Source organism: Marmota flaviventris, chromosome 19, assembly GCF_047511675.1.
Source record: "Marmota flaviventris isolate mMarFla1 chromosome 19, mMarFla1.hap1, whole genome shotgun sequence".
Classification (NCBI taxonomy): domain Eukaryota; kingdom Metazoa; phylum Chordata; class Mammalia; order Rodentia; family Sciuridae; genus Marmota; species Marmota flaviventris.
This window is the reverse complement of record NC_092516.1, coordinates 6,033,645-6,060,696: the sequence shown is the minus strand read 5'-3', so window position 1 is coordinate 6,060,696 and position 27,052 is coordinate 6,033,645. Positions and strand designations below refer to the sequence as shown.

The following is a 27,052-nucleotide window of genomic DNA, read 5'->3' as shown; positions in this document are numbered from 1 at the left end:
TCCTAGATGTGGGAGACTGAGGTAGGATGACTGAGAGTTGGAGGCTCGCCTGGGCGACTTAGTGAGACCCTGTCTCAATTTAAACTTACCAGAGAGCTCAGGAGAGCTCTGGAGAAGCAGCAGCTTTGGTAAAGCATGCCTTCCAAGGCATCTCATTCGATTCCAGCTCTTTAAGGGTAGAAGTTCAAAGAGAGCATCAAACACATATTTAGTCCAGACAATTTCAACTGAGCATCTCCAGTCTTTCAGTGACAAGCTGCTGAGCTAACGCTAAGGATCATTAGCCAATCCGAACCATCTTTGAATCCAAGCAGTTTTACCAGCTTTTATTATAAACACCAGCACATTTTAAGTTCCCTCTTTTTGATCACAAATATAGGACTTTTTTCTTCTCTTCTTAAGTATACAGCATGAGACACAGCATCTGGGCTCTCCAGTTCTTACAGAAATTTCCTTAGGATTAGTATCCACAGCCCCACACCCTTGACATTGATTGCTCGGGACAGTTGCATAGGATGCAGACTCCAAAGAGGATGAGGTTGGTACATAAGTTTTAAATTCCAGGATAACCTGAAAAAGATAACCCCATTGCCCATTAAAAGGCTGCATGTCAGAGAGCACCACCTTCTGAGCAGGGGCTGGGAGTGGCTCCTCCAGGTCTCCAGATCCGCTTTTTGTTTGTACACAGGGCTCAGGGCTTCCCCCTCTGGTGGAAAAGGAAATCTGAAGAGGACTTTGAATGTGCAAGGACCTAAGTAAGTTGAGCAAGATGGCAGATCTCCACAGGAGGGCATGCCATCACCATGGTGGGAGGGTGTTGGATGGGTGATTTTATCCTTACCTGATTAATTCACATCATTAAAACTTAAGAATTAAAACTTAAGATTGTATGCTATATCTACATTGCACTCTTCCAATTTCTTTGAAATCTTCAAATTGAGATTCCCAAGCCAAAAGTCAAGTATTTTGAAAATACTTCTGTGAACATAAGGGCCACAAAAGGGAACCTATCAGGGCCACAATTTCTAAATCCAACACCACAAACCCTGCTCTTCTCCTCTAGACCACTCTTTGATGGATTCCTGGGGGAGAGGGTAGCAGACTAGGTGGTTAATTTTGGCTCCCCTGGGGTTGGTCCTCCTCTTGGATGAGATGTCATCCGAGAGCTCATGTCATCTGCTCAGTAAGGGCACAACTGGACCTCGGGGAGGATGGGACCTGGGTGGCACCTGGCCTGTGTAAAGGCTCTGCTGAGGCCAGATGAGACAGGCTGAAGGAGGTATCTGCCCTATGAAATCAGGATTTTAGACGGGGGGCAGGGAATGGGGTCAGGAACCACCCTGAGTCCCTTGAGCACCCTTTTCAACAATTCTGGGATTTGCAGATAGAAACAGCTGGCTACCTGAAGGGCAGGAAGTCCTCCCCACCACCAGGGTGACTGGCTCCAACAGAAGGCAGGACAGGGGAAGTGGGCTGGAAGCAAAGTGCTGTTTCAGACCCATTGGTGGACCTCACAGCACGAGTGAAATTCACTTGTGAGCATCAAAAGTTGAGGCTGAGGCCAGGCTGTTGTCTCAGTCTCTGGGAAGGAAGCCCCAGGAGGCTGTTGGCCTGGGATGTTTCCCAGCTACCCCCCCCCCCCCCCCGCATGGCCACCATGAGCGCAGCCCCAGCCTCTCCACTCCGAGCGAACAATCAGAACCATGTCTTACAAAGAACAGACTCCAAAAATATATATAAATAAATAAAAACCTTAAACATTCTTACAGGGATCTTAAAGAACAGAATACATGTTAAAAACTTCAGTAATTTATATCAATTTTAAGCGATACTTTATATACAATGGGGGAAAAACACATGCATAGTCCAAATACAATGTTGAAAACAGCATTTTCATAACAAAAACCCCAACACCAAGTGTTAATACCATGTACATGAATTCAAGAAGGACCACCCTTTTTGTCTGTTGCACACAGTTTATTTAACAATATGATATAAGAAATGAGTTGGTACTTTACCATTCTATACAGTGATTGAATCTTCTTGAATTTTCTTATTTATAGTAATTATAGCGCTTGCATGATTTACACTAGAATTGCTTTTCCTCATTTCAAGTTTCACATAGAAGAAAGAAAAGAATGCTTCTTCTCTATTAACATTAGCATGGTCTAAGAGAGTGATCATCCCTATTTTTGTCTAAAACCAGTTTTATCAGAGAAACAAAGCAACAATTTCTACATCTGCAAGACAAGAGTTTGGCTTAGGCCAGCATGTATAGATAGATGTGTGTGGGTGTGTACGTGTGTGCACGCCGAGTCAACTCCTATCGTCCAGGGGTAATACTTGGAGACGCCCACAGAGTTCACTATAGAAAAAAAATCTTCCCGCAACGTCAGTTATCGGGATACATTATAAGATGCATTATTTCAGGAACCAGTTTCTGAATATTATTTTTCTTCTCACTTTTAAACATAAATGTTTAAAGTCTTGAAAATACAAATAAAAAATATGAATATAATGAACTTGCTTTTCCCATTAAAAAAAGGCATGAGTCACCAGCAATGACGACAAAAAGAATCCAAACAAGCCCCCCTCCCCCCAAAATAAAAACAAAACAGAAAAAAAAAAAAATGGAAAAAAAAAAAAAAAAACCAAAAACAGAGAGAGAGAGAGAGAGAAAGCGAGAGCGACAGACCAGATATTTAAATCAACTGGTTTTTAACAAAAAAATATATTCTTTGTATTGTTTCTTTAAACATCAATCCACCCTTCCATGGCCTGGAAGTTGCAGTTCCATCTAGGAATAAAAAGAGCCCAGATGCCTGGATTTTCAGTACAAAAGGTCCAAGAACATGAAAGGGACAAAAAGTGATGCTCTCATAATGCTACAAACCCTCCACAAACTTTTCTAGCGTGTCTCCCGTGGTGTCACCAACCAGGGAAAGTTCGCTGGATAGTGCGCTCCTGTTGGGGGTGTTCAACTGGGGGAGCATTGCACTCTGTTCGGGGTTCCCCAGGTGTCCCTGATCCATGGAGCTGGCCATGGTGACTGCGAGTCCAGGGTGGGGGGAACCAGTCTGGGGTGAGACATGGTGTGGTGAAGGCTGGGGCTGTATCCTTGGTGACGGGCTGGAATGTGGAGGCTGGGACTGGGGCCGCGGAGACTGGACAGGGGCTGGAGACCGCACCTGGTTACTAAGGGATGTGGCGATCTGCTGGCCAGGGAGGTGCGAGGCCTGTGGCTGTCCTGAGAGCATGTGCTGCTGGGGGCTCATGGGGTTCGGTTGGCCTGGGGACCCAATCTGCTGCTTCATCTGTTGCTGCTGTAGAATCCGCTGCTGCAGGGCCTGCTGGATATTTGGGGTGCTGTCTGCCCCCAGCCCAGGCTGCCCCATCTGGCTGAGCTGTCCCATCTGAGCGGCCATCTGGCCCATGGAGCTACCCTGGATGGGGAGATGTTGCTGCATGCGCTGCTGCTGCATGGCTGGAGCGTAGCCTCCGGGTCCTTGTGGCTGCTGGAACTGGCCATGCCCAGTCATGCCCCCAGCCATGGTGGCATTGCCTTGCTGCTGCTGCTGCTGCTGCTGCTGCTGCTGTTGCTGTTGCTGCTGCTGTTGCTGCTGCTGCTGTTGCTGCTGTTGTTGGAGCAACTGCCGCCTCAGCATCTCTCGGTACTGTGGATTCATACTTGCCATGTTGGGGTTGTGTCCTGGGTTCATGATATTCAGAGCCTGGCCCTGGGGGTTCAGGCCTCCCATTGCCTGCTGCTGCGGAGGCACACCAGGCCGTGGCACACCAGCTTGCATTGCGTTCAGGTTCTGCATGCCAGGCTGCTGGTGCATGCCGGGTTGGGGCTGCATGCCAGGCTGCGGCTGCATACCAGGCTGATTGGCCACATACTTGGCTGTGCGCTGTTTGATGAAAGCTGCCATTAGCTGGGGGTTCGACTTGAGGATGTTCAGCACCTGTTGCTGCTGCTGAGGGGAGCTGGGAGACTTCAGGGTCCGCAGTAGGTCTTGCAAGGCGCTGGGAGAGATGCTCCTGGGTGGCTGCACACTGGGCATTCGAGGCCCGGCTACAGCTGCCTGAGCCTGCATGGACATCACAGGCCTGGGCATGCCTGGCATTGGCTGCTGCTGGGGGATGGGTGCCTGTTGCCACTGCCCAGGTGGCATGCTAGGCATGACTGGCCCACTGACCTGGTTGGGTCGGGGCACATTCAAGCCTACAGGGGCCATTTGGCTCCCTGGGGTTCCCATGCTTGCGCGCCCTGGGGGCATGCCATTGTTGATGTTCACTCGGTATAGGTGTTGCTGCTGTTGGGCCTCACGTTCAATCTGCCGGGCTGCTTCCACTGCTGCAGGTGGGGGCTGGGCTGGGGGTGGGGGGGCCTGTACTTGGTTGGTGGGCTTCCCAGCAGATACCGTTGTAGGGGGCTGAGTCCGGGCCACATTGGGGAAGCCAGCTGGTGACATGCTCACAGGTGAGGGCTGGGGCTGGGCAGGGGGCTGTGGTGTCTGGGGTGTGCTGGGCTGCTGTGTGGGGGTCCCAGGTGGTGCTGAGGTAGGAGAAGGCAAACTCTGCTGAGGCACATTGCGGGTGTTCATGGTGGCCATCCTCCGGCGCATGAGCTGGGCCTGCTGCAAGCGGTGCTGGATCTGCTGCTGGCGGAGCTTGTGTTTGATGTTGAGGCAGAAGGGCACGGGGCATTTGTTTTCTTGGCAGTGTTTGGCATGGTAGCAGCAAAGAGCAATGAGCTGCTTGCACACTGGGCAGCCTCCATTGGTCTTGCGCTTACAGCCCTTGGTGTGCTGCACGACCCTCTTCATCTTCTGGCAGGATGGCAGTGAGCAGTTGGCATTGCGGCACTGGCAAGCATGCACCAGGGACTGGATGCAGCGTTGGATGCTCAGACGCCGGGACTCCTGGGGGCTCTTGGACTGTGGCTCACCCTGGCTGCTGCCCTCATCATCCAGGCCCAGGCCCCACTTCACCATCTTGTGGGTGTGGCTCTTTGTGTTGTAGCAGTTGATGCAAAGATCATAGTCCTGCAGACAAGGAAAGGAAACAGGCTGGCATCAACACAGGGCCCACCATGACCAGACATTCTGGCTGTCCCTCCCCACGCTAGTGTCTGCATGAGATTCCCAGGCAGTGGACACCTGTCCCCTTCCTGTCTTGCTTCCTCTGCTGTGGGAAAAACATCAGGTCCTGCTGCATCCCTCCGACTCCCACACCCAGACTGTGAACGCTGCAACCATTTCTTCCACACTCTACCAGAGACCATGGGACCTCTTTCCCAGGAAGGCATGAGTGCCAAGTGGTTCTTCCCCAACACAGAAGCCCAAGTGACTGAAAACTGCATGCACCTGAAAACAGAGAATAAAGTACTAAATCTGAAGAATATAGCCCCAGGATGGGTGTGAAAACTGCTCACAGGAAGAATATGAAAGCCCCAGTATTAGGAAAGTAGAAAGAAGGCGAGAAGGTGGGAGAAGGTTGGTAAAGAGAGGCACTCAGAGGTGGGCAAAGGAGGGGCCAGGCATACACATGGGTAACCCCAGCCCTGCCAAGGCAAGCTGCCCACATAGCAGTGACTGTGGGCCATCCTGGGAGGAAGTGCAGGTGGGAAGCATGGCATCAGTGACTCTTTAGAAAGGGAACCAGAGGGCCCAGCACAGTCTAACCTACCAGCCCACCAAGGGGCAACCAGTGAGCCTGTCCATGGAGTCCATTAGGGACATGAGAGGAGGGGCTCACGTTCCTGACCCAAGGTGCCCAACCTGCCAGCAGGGCAGAGGACATCCCTGATCTCTTAGCAAGACTAGAGCTGGAGTCACAAGGAGGCAAAGAGATCTGAATTACCATAGGACCAAAGTACCCCACTGCCCCTTCCAAGCCTGCCCAACCAAAACCATAGGCTGCCCTGGGGGTACTGCAGCTGTACTAGACATAGAGTAGGAGCCAGTGAAACACAGGGAAGAAGACAGCAAAGACTTTGCGTCCCGACGGGCTCCTTGTGTGGAAGGGTCAGCAGAAACACAGCTGGGCAAAGATACCAACAGTGACCTGTGTGTGCTCAGTTGGAACTCTGTGCTAGCTGCTGGAGAAGGGAAGGAAGTGGTGGGGCCTACCTCACACACAGTACAGTGCCAGCGGGTCTCCACATGGTGTTTGCACTCGTTGCAGGTATAGACAAAGCGGTCCTGGCCCTGGGTGTGCAGCTCCACCAGCATGCACAGTGTGGACCACTTGGAGCGGCGCAAGGAGGAGAACTCCCAGTGCTTGTCTCTGGCCAAGGTGAGGAAGGCATCACGTCCATCCATGAGGTCGCAGCTGAGCAGGGGGTCAGGGTCCACGATGGGGGGCAGGGTGTTGATGACAGGCCCAGCATGCAGGTGAATCACAAAGAAGACCTGCAGAGAGGAGCTGCATTAGCCTCCCCTCCACCTGCAGAATAGGCAGGCAGCAGAGCCCAATGCCTGCTTAAGGGCCCTAGCTTCATGGGATGGAACAGAATTGGTGACAAGTACCAACTAGCCAGTTCTGCTCTCTATGAGTAGCCCTCCTCCCTTCCACTGTAGACCTACACAGGGTACCTGGAGATAGCCGGCTTTGAGCCCTCTCCATCTTCTGGCTAGAGGCAGAGCTGCTGCTTCATCTGGTCCCTGAGCATCACCAATACCACACCCACAGCCTGTGCCACTTTTTTTTTTTTTTTTTTAGTTATAGATGGACAGAATGCCTTTATTTAATTTATTTTTATGTGGTGCTAAGGATAGAACCTAGTGCCTCACACATGCCAGGCAAGCGCTCTGCCCCTGAGCTACAGCCCCAGCCCTGTGCCGCTACCTCTTTGTGCTTCTCCATGGTAGCATAGAGCTTCTGGGACAGGTCGTTGGACACATTGGGCATGCTGGGCTTCTTCTTGTTGGCGCGGCTAATGCTACTTTTGTTCTTGTTCGTCTTCTTGTTGTTCTTTTTCTTGGCATTCTTGCTGTCACCCTGACTGCCCTGCAACCACAGGCAAAGTTGTCAGACCAGCTTCCTCTCCCACACTTGGTACTAACACCCAATTCTCAGGCCATAGGGCTCCAGGAAACCCAGCCTAAGGAGGGAATGCTGGGCAGAACCAGTCTTCAGAGAGAAAGGTGGTGAGGATAGGAGCAGAACCTGTACTCAGCCAGGCCTGGCCATGTCACCTGTAGTGCCACGTCACCTCTCAAGGGAAAGTGGACCGGGAAAGCTAGTTCAAGATCTAACAAAGGAGGAGGGAGCATTTCCCACTGCTCCCCACTGTTCCACTGGACACTAAATTGCTATACCCCAGCTTGCACTCCCCAGTCTTTTCTGTGCCTGCAAAAGGGCTCTGAACAGTCAAAGCAGGTAAGTCTTCAACAGAAGGGTGTGAAGAAGGAAAAAAGCCATGCTGGAAGGAGCAGGAACTCTCATGAATCTCCTCCAAGTCCCATTTAAGGCCCACATGCTCTATCACTGAGCTTCATCCCCAGCCCAGAACCTTCATTTTTTAACAGGTGGGAGGGGATGGAGAGTCCTCAGGGCCTCACTAATTTGCCAAGGCTGGCCTTAAACCTGCAAGGCTGTTTTTGAACTTTGATCCTCCTATCTCAGCCTCAGAAGTTCCTGGGATTTCAGGTATGCACCATTGCACCCAGCTTCAGAACTTATTTTGAGAGTAAAGCAGCATTCCACCCTAAGTGTTAGTCATTAATAAAATTATGGACATCCTCAGGATGTCCCTGAGGAAGGCAAGTCCTTGCCATCATGTTTAAACTCCACATAAAGAGAACAGCAAGTCCACGCTTCAGCACCTGTGGCACCTTGCCCTCCAACCAACTATGTGTGCGTCCCTGGTACATGGCCAGGGATGGCCCAGGGATAAGCCCCTCTCTACTTCCACGCTCTGAACAACTTTGTTGCCATCAAACCAGATGCTTCCCTGGCTGGGATAAAGCTTGGCCTGCGATATTCCTCAGAGCCTACCTCCTATGGCAACAAGGCTCTCCTGCAGGAACTCAGCAGTCAGGGCTCTGATTCTAACCAGGCACCATAACCTCCCAAAGTTGGGCCCAAACCAGATCACCTGGTTTCTCCTGCACTGAACTTTGAAACCTGCCAGACTTCCAAGGTCAGCTCAAGTATAGACTTCACCCTACGGTGAAGGGACTTCTAAGAACTGAGTCACCAAACCCTGATGTGGACCAGCCATGCTCCAGAGAAAGGCCAGCCTCTGTCAGTCTAGTGTCAGGAGGTCAGAAAATGACAAGAGTTCTAGAGCTCTTGTTGGGAACCACCAGGACAAAAGCCTGTGAGTCTCCTGGTCAACACTCTCTGTTCTGTAGAGACTGAGGGCTGGCAGGCCAACAGCATAACCAAGTTGCACATGGCCTATCACAAAGCAACCATGCAACTGAACACAGTACATTTCCTTCACTGTCTAGAAGGCTCTTCCTCTGCATCTTGTGTGGTGGGGGTCTGAGCTCCCATGTCACCTATGTGACAGCACCCCAGACCTCCTACCCCAGCCCCTGTACTTTCACTGCTTCTCAGAGCTCTCTCACCACTGCAGCAGGAGCCACACAGCTACCCAGGCCCTTCCTGTGTCTCCTACTAGAACACACCCTGGGGCAGGGATGGAATCCTGCTTAGTTTGTGCCGTAGTGCTGGGTACAGAAGGATAATTATCAGTGAACAGGCTGAGCACAGGAAGGCAAAGGAAGAGCTGCCACAAAATGCAGGAACAAGGTTCTCCTGGTTAAGTAACTTCTGTGTACCTCTGCCTGCCTTCCTAGCTCCCCAACAGGACACCTTCCCTTCTCCTCTCTGGATCTAACTCCCATGCTCCATCCCTGCTCCCGGAGCATCCTTTGTGTAAAGACCCCGGGCAGATCCCCTCCCATAGGTGGTGACATCCTGAGCCCATGAATCGAAGACACCATCACAGAAATAATACAATTGCAAATGTGTGCTTCCTGGCCTGCTACTTAGCATGCCTGGGGCCTGCTAGGGCTGGGGTCTTGGGGAGGGCCTGCACCTCGGGGGTCTCGCTAGCTGCCGTGCTCTCCTCTTTCTTCCTCTCTTCTTCTTCTTGTTCTAGTTCCTTAATGCTCTCTTCCAACACATTGGGCCAAAAATCTCCTTCAAAATAGGGCAACTCCTTGGCACTTGTGAGCCTGTCTTCGGTTGCTTGTTTGAAGATATCCTGGGAGAGAGCAAAGCACAGCAGTGAGAGGACAGCCCTTAGGCCCTTGGGAACCAGGCACACCAGCCACTGATAGGAGCGGACTGCACTGCCGAGATCTACTATAGACACCTCTGCATTTTCATTCTATACTGCCAAGTTTTTGCTTTTCAATCTTTTTACATGTGTCTATGGTGCTGGGGATTGAACCCTACTCGCTACCACTGAGCTAAATTCTCAGCCCATCTTATTTTGAGACAGGGTCTCACTAAGTTGCCAAGGCTTAGTGATCCTTTTAAAGGTTGTGATCCTTTGGCCTTAGTTTCCAACAAGTGTGAGTCACTGTATCTGACTTTGTTTTCTAATTTTAATTTACTTTTTTGTGGTACTGGGGATGAAACCCAGGGCCTTGCACACGCTAGGCAAGTGCTCTATCACAGCAGTATATCTCCGGGCCCATTTTCCTTTTTTTTTTTTTTAAGTATTTATTTTTTAGTTTTAGGCGGACACAATGTCTTTGTTTTACATTTATGTGATGCTGAGGATCGAACCCAGTGCCCCATGGATGGTAGGCGAGCGCTCTATCACTGAGCCACAACCCCAGCCCCTCCCATTTTCTTTTTTAAAATTTTTTCTTCTGTTTATTTTTAGTTTCCTGGCCCCATTTTTCTAATATTTTTATGTGAACACAATTATAATGCACATAAGCATAAGAGGAAAACACAAAAATGAATTTCAATCAGCTATGAAAAGCACAAAACCATTGGTATCTACCTTATAGTCATGAATGATCCGCTCTGCAAATGCCTTGTCCAGCATCTTTTTATACCACTCCTGCAGTCGTTTTGGTTTGGGGATTTTTTGATCAGGGGGGTGGCAATGGAAGATGTAGTCATCTCCTTCACTTGGGGGACAGGCCCAGATGTGTCCTGTTACATACCTGCAGGACACAAGCATCAATGTAATAGGCCCTACCTTCAAGGAGTCATAGCTAAGGATCAGGAGCCAAAACAAGGAAAGAAATAATTACAAAGAAAAAAGAAAATAAAGAAATTACCGTAATGCTTATGGTGGAACCTGTGAGAGACCTAGGTTACAAGCCAATGTGCTAAGGGTGGGGTGGGTGGTGGGTTATCACTTGTGAATTCAAGCCTGGATGTGGCCCTGAAACACTTTGCTCTCAGAGATGCTCACAGGAAGAGGGCCAGTCATGGCCCTGATCACCTCATCACAGAGCCTTGAAGCAAGTCAAGGCACAGCAAAGGAGTACATCACGTGTGTGCTGTGCTTTCTGCTTATGTCCTCAGCGCACCGGAAAGGCAGCTCAGGTGAGTATTTCTAAGGGGTTACGGTCAAATCACATTCATTCTAAGACATTATTTTTTAAAGTTGTAGATGGATACATTTTATTTATGTTATTTTTATAAGGTGCTGAGGATTGAACCCAGTGCCTCACACTTGCTAGGGCAAGCACTCTACACTGAGCCACAACCCCAGCCCCTGTTTAAGACATTTTGATCATCTAGATAGCTCTAACCTTTTCAAGTTTGGGGAAGGAATGTGATAGATCTGTAATGTAAAAGTCAAAGTACTGCAGAAAGAAGTCAGACATAAGGGACACTGTACTGTAGGGTACCATTCCTATGCGATATTCAAAAAACACAAATTTACTGAGACAGGAAGTAGATTAGTGGTTGCCTAGGGCAGAGGTGGGACAGGGATTAACAGCAAAGGGGCACAGGGATCTCTTGGAGGGGATGGAAACATTCTAAAACTGATTTATGATGGTGGCTGCAAAATTCAGTAAAGTCACCCAAAGCCACTAACTTGTAAACGTGAAATAAGCAGATTTTTGTGATATATAATCATGCCTCGATTAAGGGGAAAGAGAATGAAAAGCAAGCGAAAGCAGGCAAAGAGCTTGAATTGTCTCCTCTCGAAGTCAGACATACATGCTTCCAAAAGCACTTTAAAGGAGGCTTGGAAGACTTCTGAATTGTGATATTAGAAATAAACATACACACACACAAATTTAGGTGAAAAAACTCATTATTTCACAAGATAAACATGCAGGAAAAAACAAAAAGTTTTTATTGGTCCTGAATAATTTAATCCTTACCCCAATTTCTTCACATATTCTAGGTATCCAATAAGGATCTCGTGGTAAACAGCTGTCCGGAGGCATCGCGGCCGGAAGAAATGAATACTGTCCAAATAAGATATGTAAACACGCCTGCAGGGGTACATTTTAAATTCAGATCGCAAAGAAACACCAGCATCCAAAAACATTTTCATAAAGGCTTTGTTTTGTTTTTGCAGTACTGGGAATTCATCAGTGCCAAACACCCTACCACTGAGCTATAACCCTAACTCTTTTAAAAAAAATTGAGACTAGTTTAATGCCCATGCTGGCCTCTAACTTTGAGATCCTCCAGAGTCAACGGGATTATAGGTGCACATCACTACTCCTGGTGATGCTATTTTGACAGAATGGGATAAAATCCCTACCATAGACCCTGTTGCCAACCAAGGAAACAGTTATCATTTTCTGCTGCCAACAGAAAGGATGGCATCCCTACCCAGGCAGAGCCAAGGAAGGACTAAGGCAAACTTGGGAGACAACTTGCAGGTCCCTCTCACCAACATTTTTTTTTTTTAATTTTTTTCAATATTTATTTTTTCAGTTCTCGGCGGACACAACATCTTTTGTTTGTATGTGGTGCTGAGGATTGAACCCGGGCCACACGCATGCCAGGCAAGCGGCTACCGCTTGAGCCACATCCCAGCCCTCACCTACATTCTTTTTTTTTTAATATTTATTTTTTAGTTTTCAGCGGACACAACATTTTTGTTTGGTATGTGGTGCTGAGGATCGAACCCGGGCCGCACGCATGCCAGGTGAGAGCGCTACCGCTTGAGCCACATCCCCAGCCCCTCACCTACATTCTTGACTAAACCTGTACCAACTTCACTTGAACAGGTGCATCCAGGTGCCCCCATGTCCGGGTAGGATGGAGAAGACAGTAGACAAAGGCCCATGTGCACTCACAACCCAGACACGTGCCATGGTCATCAAGACCCTTTGATTCCCACTAGTTTAGAGGAAAACAAAACTAACTGGTTTGGTTAGTTAACTGTGGCTTATTTAAATCTAGTACTGAAGAACACATGCTCTCTAAGGAACATGAGCTTGGTCTGTGTGCATACAACATGCAAGCGATGCACTTCTTTAGAAAGGAGATGGAAGGCTACCTTGTGTTTGGCGGGGGACAATCAGAGCCGTACTCCTGGACGTGCATTCCAAAAAAGCACACATCCACTCCATCGATCTCCTCGAAAGCAAAGAGTGCTTTGGTTCGATAGGGAAAAGACTCAGACATTTCTCCAGAATCCACAAACCTAGAAAGAAAGCCAGACCTGGTGTTTAAAGACATCCTTGTCTACGAGGCGCTGCTGATCTAACCTGGTCAGAAGAGTGAAGGTCCAACCACCTCTGGGACTGGTCAGAGAAACCCCCTGACCTGACCACCTCAGGGCTGTAAGCCAGTTCTTCCCGACCCTGCTCCTGGACCAGGAAACCCCTTCCATGGAGGGAAGCCTGGCCAAGCAGATGTGAGGACTGCTTCAGCAGGGTTTAGGAAGTGAGGACACAAACCTTGACTTCATCCCAGGTTTGACCTCCACAGTCTTGTCCGAGCTGGCCACGACTCTGACAAAAACCTCCCCAGCTTCAGGGTGATTCTGGCGCCGCAAAAACTTGTTCACTCGGTCTTCTAAGTGGTTTCCCAATCTTGTGGTCTGCAGTCCTAGAAGCCCAGAAGGAGCAGGTAAAAGGATTAGAGAGCAGCTGAGACCACAGATCCACTTCTCCCAGCACCACCTGAGGCTCTCCAGGGTTAACATCTTATTTGAGATATGTGTGCTTATGACGGAAAGTAGACTGTGAAGTCTTAGGGTGTTTACCTTCCCAGATGTTTGTTTCCATTCTTTTCTAAAAGGCAAAGAATTATAGACACAGCCTGAATCTGTCGAGGACTGTGAGGAGAGGATGGAGAGAGCCAGACCTGAGAAGGAGCAAGGCTGCACCCTCCTTGTCTCCTACCCCAGGTGCTGGGAGGCTACAGCTTGTGTGACAAGCCCTGCTCTGGCGTCATGTGGAAGGCCAGCTTCAAACTTGTCTCCCATGGATGTCAACAACAGGCTGCTTCCTGCCCCAGAATCATACTTGAAGAATTCTTAACAGCAAACGGGAACACGGCACACCTTCCGGATAGGAATGGTGTAAGTATGTTCAGTAACTAAGCCTCCCAGCTCTATTACAGCCCAGCTCACTGCAGTCTAAACAGGACACCAACATTCTGGGGCCCACTAGTCAAGCGTCGGTCAAGAAATTGTTTTATGAGTGCTCTGATTACTTAGAGGGAGGCAGGATGGGCACCAGATCAGGACCCACTCTGGTCCCAGCCTACAATCTCCATGAGGAAGCCTGTACTGGGTGGCTTCTCTCCTTCCCTCTCCACACCAGGGACACCCCTCATGTGGCCACCGTGATAGGAACAACCAGAGGTAAAACAGCAGTCAACGCAGTCAACACAGGGGAACTGGTCAAGAATAGACAGAATAGGACCAGATAGTGAAACATTCATGGTGATTACTTATAGGTGATGAATTTTTTTAAAAAGTTTTTTTTTTTTTAGTTGTAGTTGGACACAACACCTTTATTTTATTTTATTTATTTATTTTTATGTGGTGCTGAGGATCAAACCCAGCGCCTTGCACATGCTAGGGGAGCACTGTACTGCTGAGTCACAACCCCAGCCCCAGGTGATGAATTTTTTTGTTTTGTCCTGTCCATGAGTACTGCAGATTGAAGCCAGGGCCTCATGCATACTAAGTGTGTACTCTACTACTGAGCCAAGCCCCTGAATGATGAAATTTTAAAGCTTTCTTCTTTACTGACTTTTCAATATTTTCTGCATTAGTGAGAAATGTAAAAAGTAAAACCTATTTGGGATCTTAGAAGGTTTCTTGCTAAGAACAAGAAATACCTGGAAAATTTAGACTATTTCATTTTTTTTCTAAAATAAGCCTATCAATAATGGTGCTTTTTGGGTATGTAAGTTATATATAAATTTTTAAAAAAAGCTCGGGGTGGTGGCACACAACTGCAATCCCAGCAGCTTGGGAGGCTGAGGCAGGAGGAGTACAGGTTCAAAGACAGCCTCAGCAATTTAGCAAGCTGTAAGCAATCTAGTGAGACCCTGTCTCAAAAAATAAAAAGGGTTGGAGGGCTGGGGATATGGCTCAGTGCTCCTGGGTTCAGTCCCTGGTACTGAGGGAAAAAAAAAAAAAAAAAAAACATGGAACAAGAGCTGGGGTTGTAGCTCAGTGGTAGAACACTTGCCTTGCATGCATGAGGCCCTGGGTTCGATCCTCAGCATCACATTAAATAAATAAAGAAAAAAAAATATGGGACAATAAAAATGTATAAAGTTATAAAAATGAGGATAAATGGCTTGAAGGTCTATTTTATTCTTTGATGAACTTCTACACTTCACATGGGCTGTGAGAGCTTGAGACCCTGTACTTGGCATCCCCTAGTGGTTGAAAACCATCTGATAGGTTGAGATGTGAGTGCAAAGGAACTCAAGAGCCAACTGCCCATACCTGCTGAAGCCCTTGAAGGAAACCCACAAATTCTCACACTGCTGCTGAGCAAGATATGTCCCTCATGAGGCAGACTCCAGGTCAGACCCACAGCAGCCCTTTCCTAGGAACGAGGACTCAGAATAGCTCTAAGCTTCTGGAGGAAGATCTGCCAACAAATCTCTCAGAATTTACAAAGTTTACTGTCTAAGCTTCCTTAACTTTTGTTGAAAACCAGACTGGTCATAAATGCTAGCATTCATGTATGGATCAAGCCAAATGACAACTAAGCTCTAAAACCAATGTGTTGAGAGGCACCAAAAGAAGACTAGGGGAATCCATATAAGCTCTACTCCATACAGCCCTGGAGAAAAGTCTCCCATAAACTTACGCTTAGCGCTGAATTTGTTTTCTTTCCGAGGTCTGCCAGTTTTCTTCAAGCAGTTGTCACACACAAAGCTGCAAAACAAATAATGGTGTCATCAGATCACATTCCACAGTACCTGTTGCTGGACCAAAGAAATGCAGCATCAAAATACACTGATGGGGGCTGGGGTTGTGGCTCAGCGGTAGAGTGCTCGCCTCACATGTGTGAGACCTGGGTTCGATCCTCAGCACCACATAAAAACAAACAAACAACAACAGCACCACATAAAAACAAACAAACAACAACAACAACAAAAAACAAAAACATTGTTGGTGTTTTAAATCCTGTGATTGTAAAAGATGGAAGAGACAGAAGGCTCTGATTCTACAACTCTTAAAGCAGGAAAACACTTAGGTTTAGAACCAACTGCCATCTCCCTTAGTGAACTCTTGCTGATGACAATGAACACAACAGTCACTAAGCTGCATTCCCACCAGCTCCATGCAGAACTGCCCTCCCTTCCCCAGATCACAGGAAATACTCACCCTGAAGGCCAAATGATGTCATAGTGCAGGACACAAATCTGATGCATCTTGCGGCCACACTCCTTGCAATCAACGAAACTGGGAGACAAAGAAACAACATAGTCACACCAAGCCACACAGCAGTCGTCTTCGGCATGACCCTATGTGTGCACCCACACCCTCCCTAGGTCACTTTGAACACCCAACATTGGTGCATCTGTCAACTGATCCAGCTGTATTTTACATTCTATGTGATATTTTCTACAGGAAGAAACAGATTGTGTCCCTTTCTTTGTACAGTGTTTAATTCCTCTTTTCTCCTAGTCTCCCTTTGCAACCAGAAATAAAATATTACTTTTAAAAGTTACTATGATAAAGGCATATTTCATAGGCCAGACATTCTGACATTAATATGCATTTTCAAGATTGACACCTTTTCTAGGTAATCTCACAATACTTAAACTTATACAGGAAATAGAGAACAATATTTTCAGTGTTATGAACACTTGCTCTTAAGAATTTTGTGGATACAAGCTGAGCGCAGTGGTGCACACCTGTAATCCCAGTGGCTCAGGAGGCTGATGCAGGAGGAACATGAGTTCAAAGCCTAAGCAACTCAGTGCGCGACCCTGTCTCTAAATATAACACAAATTAGGATGTGGCTTTGTGGTCAAGTGCCCCTGGGTTCAATCCCTGGTACCAAATAAATAAGTTAAAAAAAAAAAAAAAATATATATATATATATATATATATATATATATATATAAAATTTATTTATTTATTTTGATGGGGGTGGGTGCAGATATAAACAGGAAAGTAGACATATAAGAGCAGCACACTGAGCCTGAGGCGCAAGAGGTAGAAGGCATCCAGTCTGGTGAATGGACAAGCTTCCTCTGAGCACACACTGGCATGGAAGAAGGCTGGCCCACACATTCCTCCTTCCCCACAATATTCTATGCAGCCACTGCCATCAGAATTGGGCTCCATCATCTCCGGGAGCTGCCTCCTAAGGAGACCTCTGCAACAAGGTGCTGGGAGGACAAACCTTCAGGTTTTTCAGGTCTCTCTCTTACTGCCACCCTGGGAGGTCTTAGGGCAGCACAAACTATCTCCAGGCTCTTCTGGAATATGACCCACACCCTTGCCCATGAACGTTAGGCCCCCATCCTTCATTCTGCCACTGAGTGTGCTGTGTAAGCTTGCAGCCATGGTCTACCCTAACCCTGCCTCTCTGTCCCCATTTTCTTAGGGGGAAAAAGGTCACAAATGCAATGCTATGTGCAAGAGTGGCAGCACTGTGACAATGCTGAAGGCTCCCACCCCACCCCACAAGGCAGCCGTTCTGGGCCTTCACTGCTTTCCTTCAGTGCAGCATCACCGTGGCCAGCATCTGCAATCTCCATAACTGAGTTCAGTCCCACGCTGAGGCGCAAGGGGAGGCACAGCAGTAATTCCCTCAATGACTGGGTCTCCATAGACACTCCACTCTAAACTCTCCCTCCCACATCAGGAAAGGAAATATTGAAAATATGCCATGTATTCTTGACCTCAGGATATCACTGTTGAATTTCATCCCCCCATTACTATAGATTGCCTGGACAGCGCCCCTGCCCTTAGCCCCACAGTGTGGTCTCTCCCACCTGCAACAGTTCCTGCTTTAGTTTAGGACTTGACTTGTTGCCCGAGTTGCACGTGAAGTCTCTTAATGAGTTCCCCTTCTAGAGATCAAAATCCTTTCCAGTCAATTCACCTCCCAGATCCAGGTGATCTTTTTGCACCAGAAACCAAAATTTTTCTTCAAAACCTCCCCAGCCATATGGTATGAAGTCTAAATGTCAAAAACAGTGTAAATGGCCCTTCTATAAGGACCTTTGCCTCTGCATCCCATGAGGGTAGGCCTTCACTCCCAGGGCACCAACCAACCACTCCAGGAGACCTGCAGTTGTACTGGACATCCTGTGTTCTTTGGTTCCTTTGTGTCTAGAATGTTCTGCCCCTCCCCCCAGCACCTGCTTCCATATGACTGTCACCTTTTCCAGGAAGTAGACCCTAACTGTGGTGGTGCCACTCTGCCAGACCAGTGCCCCTCACCTTTGACACCACTCTTCCTGCCTCCTGCTGCCTGCACTATGATTCTCTGCTGCTAGACTATCAATAGTTGAAAGGAGGAGCCCCTCTGTTCATCCACACAATCCACTGCCTGGCACCTAGCATGTGAATATATCTGAAATTGAAAAGTGAATATAAATTGTAAAGAACTAAAAAACTCTGCAGGGAAGGTAATAATGTGAAAAGGAGGTGGAGAATAAGAAATAACCACCCAGTTGTTGTGAAAAGTATACGAGGGTCTTCAAGGGAAGTCTCCACAGGTACCAGCATTTCGCCATGGCTACCAATCTGGGTTTTATTTATTTATTTGGTGATAACAGGATTGAACCCAGGGCACTCTGTCATTGAATTACATCTCTAGCCCTGTATTTCCAAATGCCTGGGTGGGAGGTCTCTTTCACCGTAGTAACTGAGCTCCTAGGAGTGAGGAGATCAAGCGAGGGCAGAACCTGTTTCTGGGCCTTGGATGTGTCTTTATTCACACTTCCCAGAGAATGAATGTGCCTGGAGCCAGTACTCCCCAAGCAACCCTAGACACTGTCCACCCTAGGGTCAGAAAACAGTGGGTATCGTTAAGGCCCTAGGGTGCCCCTCGGCATTCAACTCTGAGTACCTGGGACATATCAAAGTCTCTTTAAAAGCTATTATAAAGCAAATTTTGCAGATATAGCATTCTCATTATCAAAGACAGTGATAATGACAGACACTCAGCTTCCCAGTATATTTATTTGTTTATTTTTAGGTACTGGGGATTTAACCCAGGGGTGTTTAACACTGAGTTACATCTTCAGCCCTTTTTGTTTTTTGATTTTAAGACAGAGTCCTTGCTTAAGGCCTTGCTAAATTGCTGAGGCTATACTGAGCTTGGGATCCTCCTATCTCAGCCTCCAGAGTCACTGGGATTACAGGTGGAATTACAGGTTATTTTTAGAAAGTGGTTTCTAAGAGGTTTTCTTTCTGAAAACTTCCTCACTAAGTAGTTTTCTGCCTGTGGTCTCTAAAGAATCACACTCAATGTATCCTTTTTTCTTCTTTGCTCACCCCCCCCACCCCACCGCCACTCCATACTGAAGATTGAATTCAGAGTGCTTTTACCACTGAGCCACACTACGAGTCCTTTTTAAACAATTTAAATTTTGAAACAGGCCCTCAACTAAAAGTTGCTATGGCTGGCCTCGAACTTGCAATCCTCCTGTCTTAACCTCTGGAAGTATCTAGGATTAAAGGTGTGTGTCACTCTGCCAGCTTGGTTTCTTGAAGACAAAAATGACCAAATTATTAAAGAGCTCTAACAGAACCAAAACATCCATCTGATCTTATCATAGTTAAAATTCAACAATTAGAGAACATGTGACAGAGGCATATCTATTTTGTAAGAGTTAAAAAAAAAGAAAAAGAAAAAGAAAAAGAACTTATTTCTAAAAGATAACTGTACACAAAAATTCTATTTGGGGCAATGTATCTTTAATGTTTTCTCCCACAACCTAATCATAAGGAGTAACTTGCCAGATCTGAAATCAAAATTAAAAGTTAGAAAAACAAAAACAAAGAAAGAAAAAGAAAAAGAAACAAAAAAGGTTATATACTCACGGTTCAGGGTCTAAGGTATCATTTTTCTTCTTTTCAAACTGATCCTTGGAAATTGTCCTTGTTAAAAAAAAAAAAAAAAAGAAAGAAAAAGAAAAAATGTGAATCAACAAACATTTCTCTGTGGAATATAAACTACTGGGTCTGTTCAAATACTAGTGAGTGAGCTAAAATCTTTTTTTGTGTGTGTGTGTGGTGCTGGGGATTGAACCCAGGACCTTATACATGAGAGGCAAGCACTCTACCAACTAAGCTATGTCCCCAGGAGCGAGGAGATCAAGCGAGGGCAGAACCTGTTTCTGGGTCTTGGATGTGTCTTTATTCACACTTCCCAGAGAATGAATGTGCCTGGAGCCAGTACTCCCCAAGCAACCCCAGATACTGTCCACCCTAGGGTCAGAAAACAGCTGAAATCTTAAGCAGACATAATGAAGGGATGAAACTTCCACAGAAGTACTGCCCTTTATTTCCCCACATATTCCACTACCACCTACCCTCCATGTATTTTCTTTTTAGGGACTATTTCCTTCCAACTACTATCAGCTTTACTACAAGATTTAATTAAGACTAGTTAATATATGACAACAAAATTGTGTTAAGATTCAAACCTATTAATTTTCAATCAAATTTGCATAGTGATTGGCTACTGAATTGGACTGACAGCAAAACCACAGTTAAACTGAGACATTTCCTCAATACAGCAAGGTCAATGTTTGTGTGAGGTATGCATCTGGGTTTCTACTGTCTTGCTACTATGATGACTGCATATGTAGATTACTTCTGATTCAAAGAATTATATGATCTAATTATTGTATTTTTGCTGGTTATTTTATTATTTAACTGATACACAAAAACTTAAGAGTTGAAGGCAAAAACACAGAAGTCATACATATTAATGGGGCACCATGGTACAGGGGATTGAACCAAGGGCCTTGCACATTCTAGGCAAGCCCTGAGCTTCATCCCCAACCCTTTTTTATTTATTTTATTTTGAGAGACTGTCTTCCAACTTGTGATTCTCCTGCCTCAGTCTCCCAGCTGGCTAGGATTACAGATGTGCACCACTATCCCTGGCAACCATGCAAATGTCTGACATATATATATATATATATATACACACACACACACACACACACACACACAAAATGCTGCTTAAATCAGGTTAAACATGTTAGTTCACATTTATCATTTCTTTGTGTGGAAAACTTCCAAAATAATCTTTTTAGTTATTTTAAATGTATAGTACGTAACTGTTATCCACAGTCACCATATCATGCAATAATACCTTGGTACTCCCTCACCCTACAATCCAATTGTTCATCATGTAATTAGACCAAAGAATTAACACAGCAAGGGAAGTAAAAATGAATTCAATAAGCAGAATTGTAGATGTTTGGGTACCTATGTGGTTTGAGTGGTTGGGCTTGCTGTGTGTGTGAATAATGGCAAGTCTGCATCACTGTAAGTTGCCTCTGCAGTGAAGCTTTCCAGCTTGTGGTGCACAGCCACTCTGCAGCCAGACTTCCAACATGGCCAGAAGCATGGAGGACTAGAGGAGAGAGAACTACAAAGCACTGGCAGGCTATTTGGTATTTTAAGCACAAATGAATTGATCATCCATTTGTGGGCTTCCCCTTTTCTTCCATTTCTGGCTATTCTACCACTACTCAAAAGCATCGGGGAGGAAAACGTAAGCTCTGTACAGGAATGAATTAGAAAACTCATACCTGTCTACGTTGGAGCCAGTAAGCAACAAACCACTAACAAGGAAGGACAAACGTTTATATTTTGGGCCAGAAAATGGGGATGAAGAGCAATGGACTCTTGCTAATCTGCATTAGCCCAGTAATGTAAAAAAATGGAGGTTTAAGTGGAAGATAAAGTCCAAGGCACACCTTCAAAACTCACTTTTTGCTACTGCATATAAGGCTATCTGATTTCTTAGGCATAACTGGAAACTTACAATTTCCCAAAATGGACCTTGTCAATCATGAGGGGAAATCAATTTCTTCTTCTTCTTCAAAAATTTGTTTAGTTGTAGATGAACACACAGTATCTTTATTTATTTTTATATGGTGCTGAGGATTGAACCCAGTGCCTCATACATGCAAGGCAAGCACTTTACCACTGAGATATAGCCTCAGCCCCAATTTCTTCTTTTTGTACTGAGGATTGGTCCCAGGGGTGCTTCAGCACTGAGCTTTATCCCTCGTCCTTTTATTTTTTGAGAAAAGTTTTCGAGGCTAGCCTCAAATTTGCAATCCTCCTGCCTCAGCCTTCTGAGTTGCTGGGATTATAGGTGTGTGCGACCAAGTTTGGCTTTTCTTTTTTTTTGACATAGGGTCTTGCTATGTTATCCAGGCTGGTCTCAAACTCATGTGAGCTCAAGTGATTCTCCCAACTTAGACTCCTGAGCAACTGGAATTTTAGGTGTGTACCACTTGCTTGGCTCAAGCAATTTTCTTTACCAGAAGAGATGTATGAAGGTCAAGAGACCACTGAAGTACAGTGGGAGGCTGCAGTACCCTTGCCTTGAATGGAGGAAGAATGTTTATGGGTGTTTATGGCTAAGACCCTTCCATCTTCAAGTATAAATGTCTACACACACACATACAATTACATGTGGGCATAGTTAATATGAAAAACTACACTGAAGTCAAAATGGCACACTCTGGTTTCCCTTTTAATCACAGGCAAGAGGAAAATATGAGAAAATTGTACTTACGTCTGGGGCTGTGAAGGGTCGTCACCCAGGGTCACATTCTCGCCCTGGATCTCTGTGAAACACTTCTCACAGAAATGATACCTGTCAGCAAGAAGGCCATACTTGGGTGAACTGGTCCATCATAACACACAGCCACCCAAGCAACGAAGCCACCAATCAGAGCAGGGCAGAGCACCACGACGAAGGGGGGGCGTTGTTGGTTGATTGATGGGTCAGTGAGGACAATGGAAGGAACAGGGGCAGGTGGGGAAGGGCAGGATTAGAGAACAGGGAAGGGAACAAATAGCACAGACACAGAGGTAAGACGCAAACACGAGACAACACAGAGCAGAAAGCCAAGGCAAAGCATTGATTAGCATTCGGTCTCATTGCACACGTCACAGGCCATCATCACTAACAACGACAGGTTGTCCGGCTCCAAGATGCAAATGCTTTAGAGTTGTTAATGCTAGGATTGCATGGAGCCTAAATTTAGGAATCTGAATTTTGTCATAAAATCAAATATAACGCCAGGGTTTGAGATGGAGCAAAATAGTCTGACAAAAGGCCTTAAAAAGCAATTTAAACTGAAATACTTTATTTTTCAAAATAAAAATTTATGCTTGACAGCAATTCAAAGGTTTTATTTCTGATATTAAGCCAGCTCTTGAAATATGTGATAATGTTGAGCACCCAGAACTGGTTTTAATTTATTCCTGTTATTTTTCTCAAGTTAATCACTCAGTTTATTGTATTCTAATACAAATGAAACCAAATCCATACTCTAGACAAACATTTAACAGAAATGCAGTCAGGGTCAAAGACTTTCCAGCCATTTATTAATAAGTATATAGAAAAATGATATATTGTATAAATAATACAATATATGTAAATACATGAACAATCTTAAAGACTTTTAAAATTCAGTTCTAAGCTCTGATTTGAAGTTTTGGTGCTGGGACCAATCATTCATCAATCTGAAATACTTGGCGAATGACTGTTCTGACTTGGTAACTATCCAAGTTAAGCAAATTTAGAGTTTATCGTTAAAGCACAATCTGCATTTGAGAAATTATCCATCACCCCAATTTCTTATACAATAATAACACAGAGCCTGGGCTCAAGCTATCAAATAAGAACAATTAAAATAAAAACTATTAAATGTTTGGAAAGGACATGAATCAGAAATCAACAAAAATGCAGGTGGATGTCGCTTATACAAGATGAGTACACAAGAATACTGTAAAATAAACAAGCTGAATGGAGAATGACACAAGCAAAAAGAATGAGTGTAAGATAGTGATGGCAGCACGATAAAATGCAGTTTTAGAGCTCAAAACTACGTCGACGAGATGCCAACAAGGATTAGTAGTAGAAACACTGTGACAAGACACCGGGCGTCATGCTGACCCCGGGGCAGAGGGAGGCACTGATCCTCATCACTCGCTCAGCTACAGATGGGGGCACAGCCAGGAGAAGAGGCCCCCACAAGTCCCAGTGCCCACCTCAGTCAAACACACCCAACATTTGTCTGCTGGGTCTCACTAACTGAAACACACAGCAAAATGAAACCTGAGAGCATGCAATATCTCAAGGTTATTCAATTTCCCACACTCAATCGATGAGCACAGGGTGGAATTATTGCAATTAACAACTGTATTAATAACAGTTTCTTGCAGGGACTAGTTTATTTGGGTCCAATTCAATTCATAAATTCTGCCAAGATTAAAAACTCTGACTAGCAACAGACAGATTAACAGTTTTTAAATATACACATATATTTATATGTTTCTGGATGAACTATAGCAACATCCTGGACATTCACTATTTTGCAAATATTCCTATAGAGACATTAAATCATATAAAACAATTTCCACATGTAGGAGGGCATGGTTATCGCTGGCAAGAATTAAAATACAAAACTATAGACCGATTCAGTGGAAAGAAAACAAAATGTGAAACAGATATTCCCTCAAAGCAAGTATTTCCTTTTTAAAAATAAAGCTCAGAATTAACTGCGCCACTCCTTATACAAAATGCAGCTCTGTGGGCCAGTGAGAAGACTACCACTGGACAGTTAAAAGTGAAATTACCACCACAATTATAAGCAAGTCCCATGGCTTTAAAATCCTGGGCAAATTCTTTGCTTTTATTCAAGAAGGGCATCAAGCCCCACAACTCTAGGAAAAAAGAACCATGAACCCATCCATGTAGCAAACTGAGGCGGAATGAAGTATTGATAGTTAGATGGCAGCCTCCTGAGACACCAAGGAACCTAAGTAAGTCTCTGTGTGACCCATGCCCACCCCTGGGAATCTCAAGTCAGTAAGTGGGAAGGACAGAGTGTTAACAGACTCTCATGTCTGTCCCAAAGCACTGTCTTTCAAGAAATCACAGAATTTAGCCTCTTCATGTTTAAGAAGGGAAGAGGTCATGGACCAGGCACAGCCTCTCTCCTTTCTCACCCTTCAGAGAAACGAAGACAGTGAACAGAATGGGGAGGGGCTGTCCATCAAATCAAACCAGCTAAAACCACCCTGACCATGGGTAACAGATACTAATGTTAGACTGTCCCTATCTATTACCTAGTCCAAACTTTATTCTCCCTGGAAATAAAGGTTCAGAAGTCCACTCTTCAACCATAACAGCCTAGGTGGCATTTTGCTTGTGTGAAAGAAGCAGTTTGATGAACATGGAGCTGTGAAGGAGAAATCCTTCATATAATCCGATGAGGATGTACATCTAGGTGGCTAAAGTAGCACAACGTGACGGCATAGTCTATTTGAAAGGGTAATTTATCACATGGAGTAAGTTTTCAAATGCAGATTGTTTTAAGTATTCTATCTAAGTGTGTAAATGAGGTATCTATAAATAATCCCCATATTATCTATAGATAATTCCTGGAAAAGCTGCAAGTTTCCCCAGCATGAGTCAGTTCTAAATTTTCAAAGCTTAGCAACAAGTGAAAACAGAATCACATACTAGTTTATACATTAGGGTTTCACTTGTTTAAATGGTCTGCAGAATTTTCTATTGTTCTAAGTGCCCAAATAGTTTAGCACAGGTGATAAAACAAATATTTAAGAACACCACAGTGTTCATAAATAGTCGAAGTTGAGAACAAAAATGCAGTTAGAATGCTCACCACAGAACAGGGCCACTGCTTCCTTAGAATAACAATGTTAATCTACTCAAATACAGCATTCCAGAGAGCAGAGGTACATCTAAAGCTTTTAAAAGCATCATTCATAGGATACAACTATTTTATTGGCATTTTACTCAAGAAAAATATATTATTTTTATTTGGTAAAAGTGAATTTCTATGTAGAAATAAAATCGGACATTTCAGAACTTTCCAGAAATTCCTATGTTTGTGTTCCGTTGATGACCTTCCCTGAGAAGGCATTAGTATGCCCTGATCCCATCAACTCTATCTTTAATTGCTCTCAGCATCTGTGGCCAAAGTCTGTTCCTATCAGCAAAGGCAGGGTCCCAAGGACCCAGGATCAGTGAAACCAACAATGAAAAGGCCCCAACCACTTAAAGATAGTAGCAAGTACTCTTTTCTTCCTTCCAGACCAAAACCGTGCTGGGTGACAGAGCAGCAGACAGTATTTCTCAGGGCTTAACATGTGGCTTTCAGGGAAGATGCTACTGCTCCTGTGTTTCAGATAAGTTTAAGCTTGATATATCATGACAAGTGCTAAGGACCATGGGGCTAAATCAAAAATGGTGGGGCCAGACTTCTGAAACAATGCCTGGTCATTAGGGAGGGATGCCATCACAAATGGGCTGTGGTATAATTTTAAAGTTTGCTTTAAAATGATAAAGGGGATGCTGAGACAGAAATCAAACTCTGTTAAACTGGTTTTGGCAAGACAGCTGCACAGGCCGCACTTCCAGGAGAGCTGCCCTTATATTGTACAGGAAGCCAGTGAAGCCTCTCAAACCATTTTTGTGTCAACAGCCCCCCCGCCCCCACCTCCCGTGGTACTGGGGATTGAACCCTGGGGTGCTCTGCCACTGAGCTACATCCCCAGTCCTTTAAAAAAACTTTTTTTTTTTTTGAGACAGAATCTCAGTAAATTAAATTGCTAAGGCTTGGCTCAGCCTCCCAAGTAGCTGGAATTATAGGCATGTACAACTGGGCCCACCAACAGTTTTATTTTATTTTTTAAATAGGATTTTGAGCCCTGTGATATGATACATGCCTGTAATCCCAGCAGCTTGAGAGGCTGAGACAGAAGGATTACAAATTCAAGTCCAGCCTTAGCAATTTACCAAGGCCCTTAAGCAACTTAGACCCTGTCCTAGATAGATAGATAGATAGATAGATAGATAGGGCTGGGGATGTGGCTCAGTGGTAAATTGCCTCTAAGTTAAGTCCTCAGTTTTTGCAGTATGAGGACTGCCTCATAAAAGGATTGTGATGGGAGTTATTATTTTTAAAATAGTCATATTTTCTTCAAAAAACAAAAAAACTGCAGGAAAAATAATCTCAAAATTTCATATTTGTCAGGCCTGTGTATATAATATACCTTTGAACAAATAACAAAATCCCTCTTATCTTTTTTGAGCTATCATAACACATGTGATTACTCTGACCCAAAAAGAACAAAGTAATCAAAACACCAAACTCTAACACCAACATTTAATACTCGAACCTCAAGACAAAGCATAGGCGCAAAACTCTACCTTGGTCTCATAAAGATTCTAGCTGCCAGATCACAAAATGAAGCTGCTGTTACTAACTCAAGAAGACAGTTCCTGCAATGGCAATGTGAGGCCACTTACAGCAACACATACAAAGGAGTTTAACCTTCAACACAACCTCAAATTGTGGAAGCTCAATTTGTGTGGGGAATCAACAACAAACATTATTTTCACTTTCCCTCTGTTTAAAACAGGAG

General features: G+C 45.2%; 1 protein-coding gene across 3 annotated transcripts in view; it reads right to left on the bottom strand.

Moving 5' to 3' along the window:
• Window positions 1–299: 299 nt before the first annotated feature.
• Crebbp (CREB binding protein) overlaps window positions 300–27,052 on the bottom strand; it is a 134,001-nt gene continuing 107,248 nt past the window's right edge. For all 3 annotated transcript variants that reach the window (XM_071605568.1, XM_071605569.1, XM_071605570.1), the window contains 12 exons: window positions 22,164–22,244; window positions 19,442–19,498; window positions 15,761–15,838; window positions 15,240–15,307; window positions 12,858–13,008; window positions 12,455–12,601; window positions 11,322–11,435; window positions 9,977–10,142; window positions 9,056–9,223; window positions 6,853–7,014; window positions 6,135–6,416; window positions 300–5,048 (listed from right to left, as the gene is read on the bottom strand). In XM_071605568.1, coding sequence (XP_071461669.1) covers window positions 2,886–5,048; window positions 6,135–6,416; window positions 6,853–7,014; window positions 9,056–9,223; window positions 9,977–10,142; window positions 11,322–11,435; window positions 12,455–12,601; window positions 12,858–13,008; window positions 15,240–15,307; window positions 15,761–15,838; window positions 19,442–19,498; window positions 22,164–22,244 — 3,637 coding nt within the window. In that variant the 3' untranslated portion in view covers window positions 300–2,885. The remainder of the gene's footprint in view (window positions 5,049–6,134; window positions 6,417–6,852; window positions 7,015–9,055; window positions 9,224–9,976; window positions 10,143–11,321; window positions 11,436–12,454; window positions 12,602–12,857; window positions 13,009–15,239; window positions 15,308–15,760; window positions 15,839–19,441; window positions 19,499–22,163; window positions 22,245–27,052) is intronic.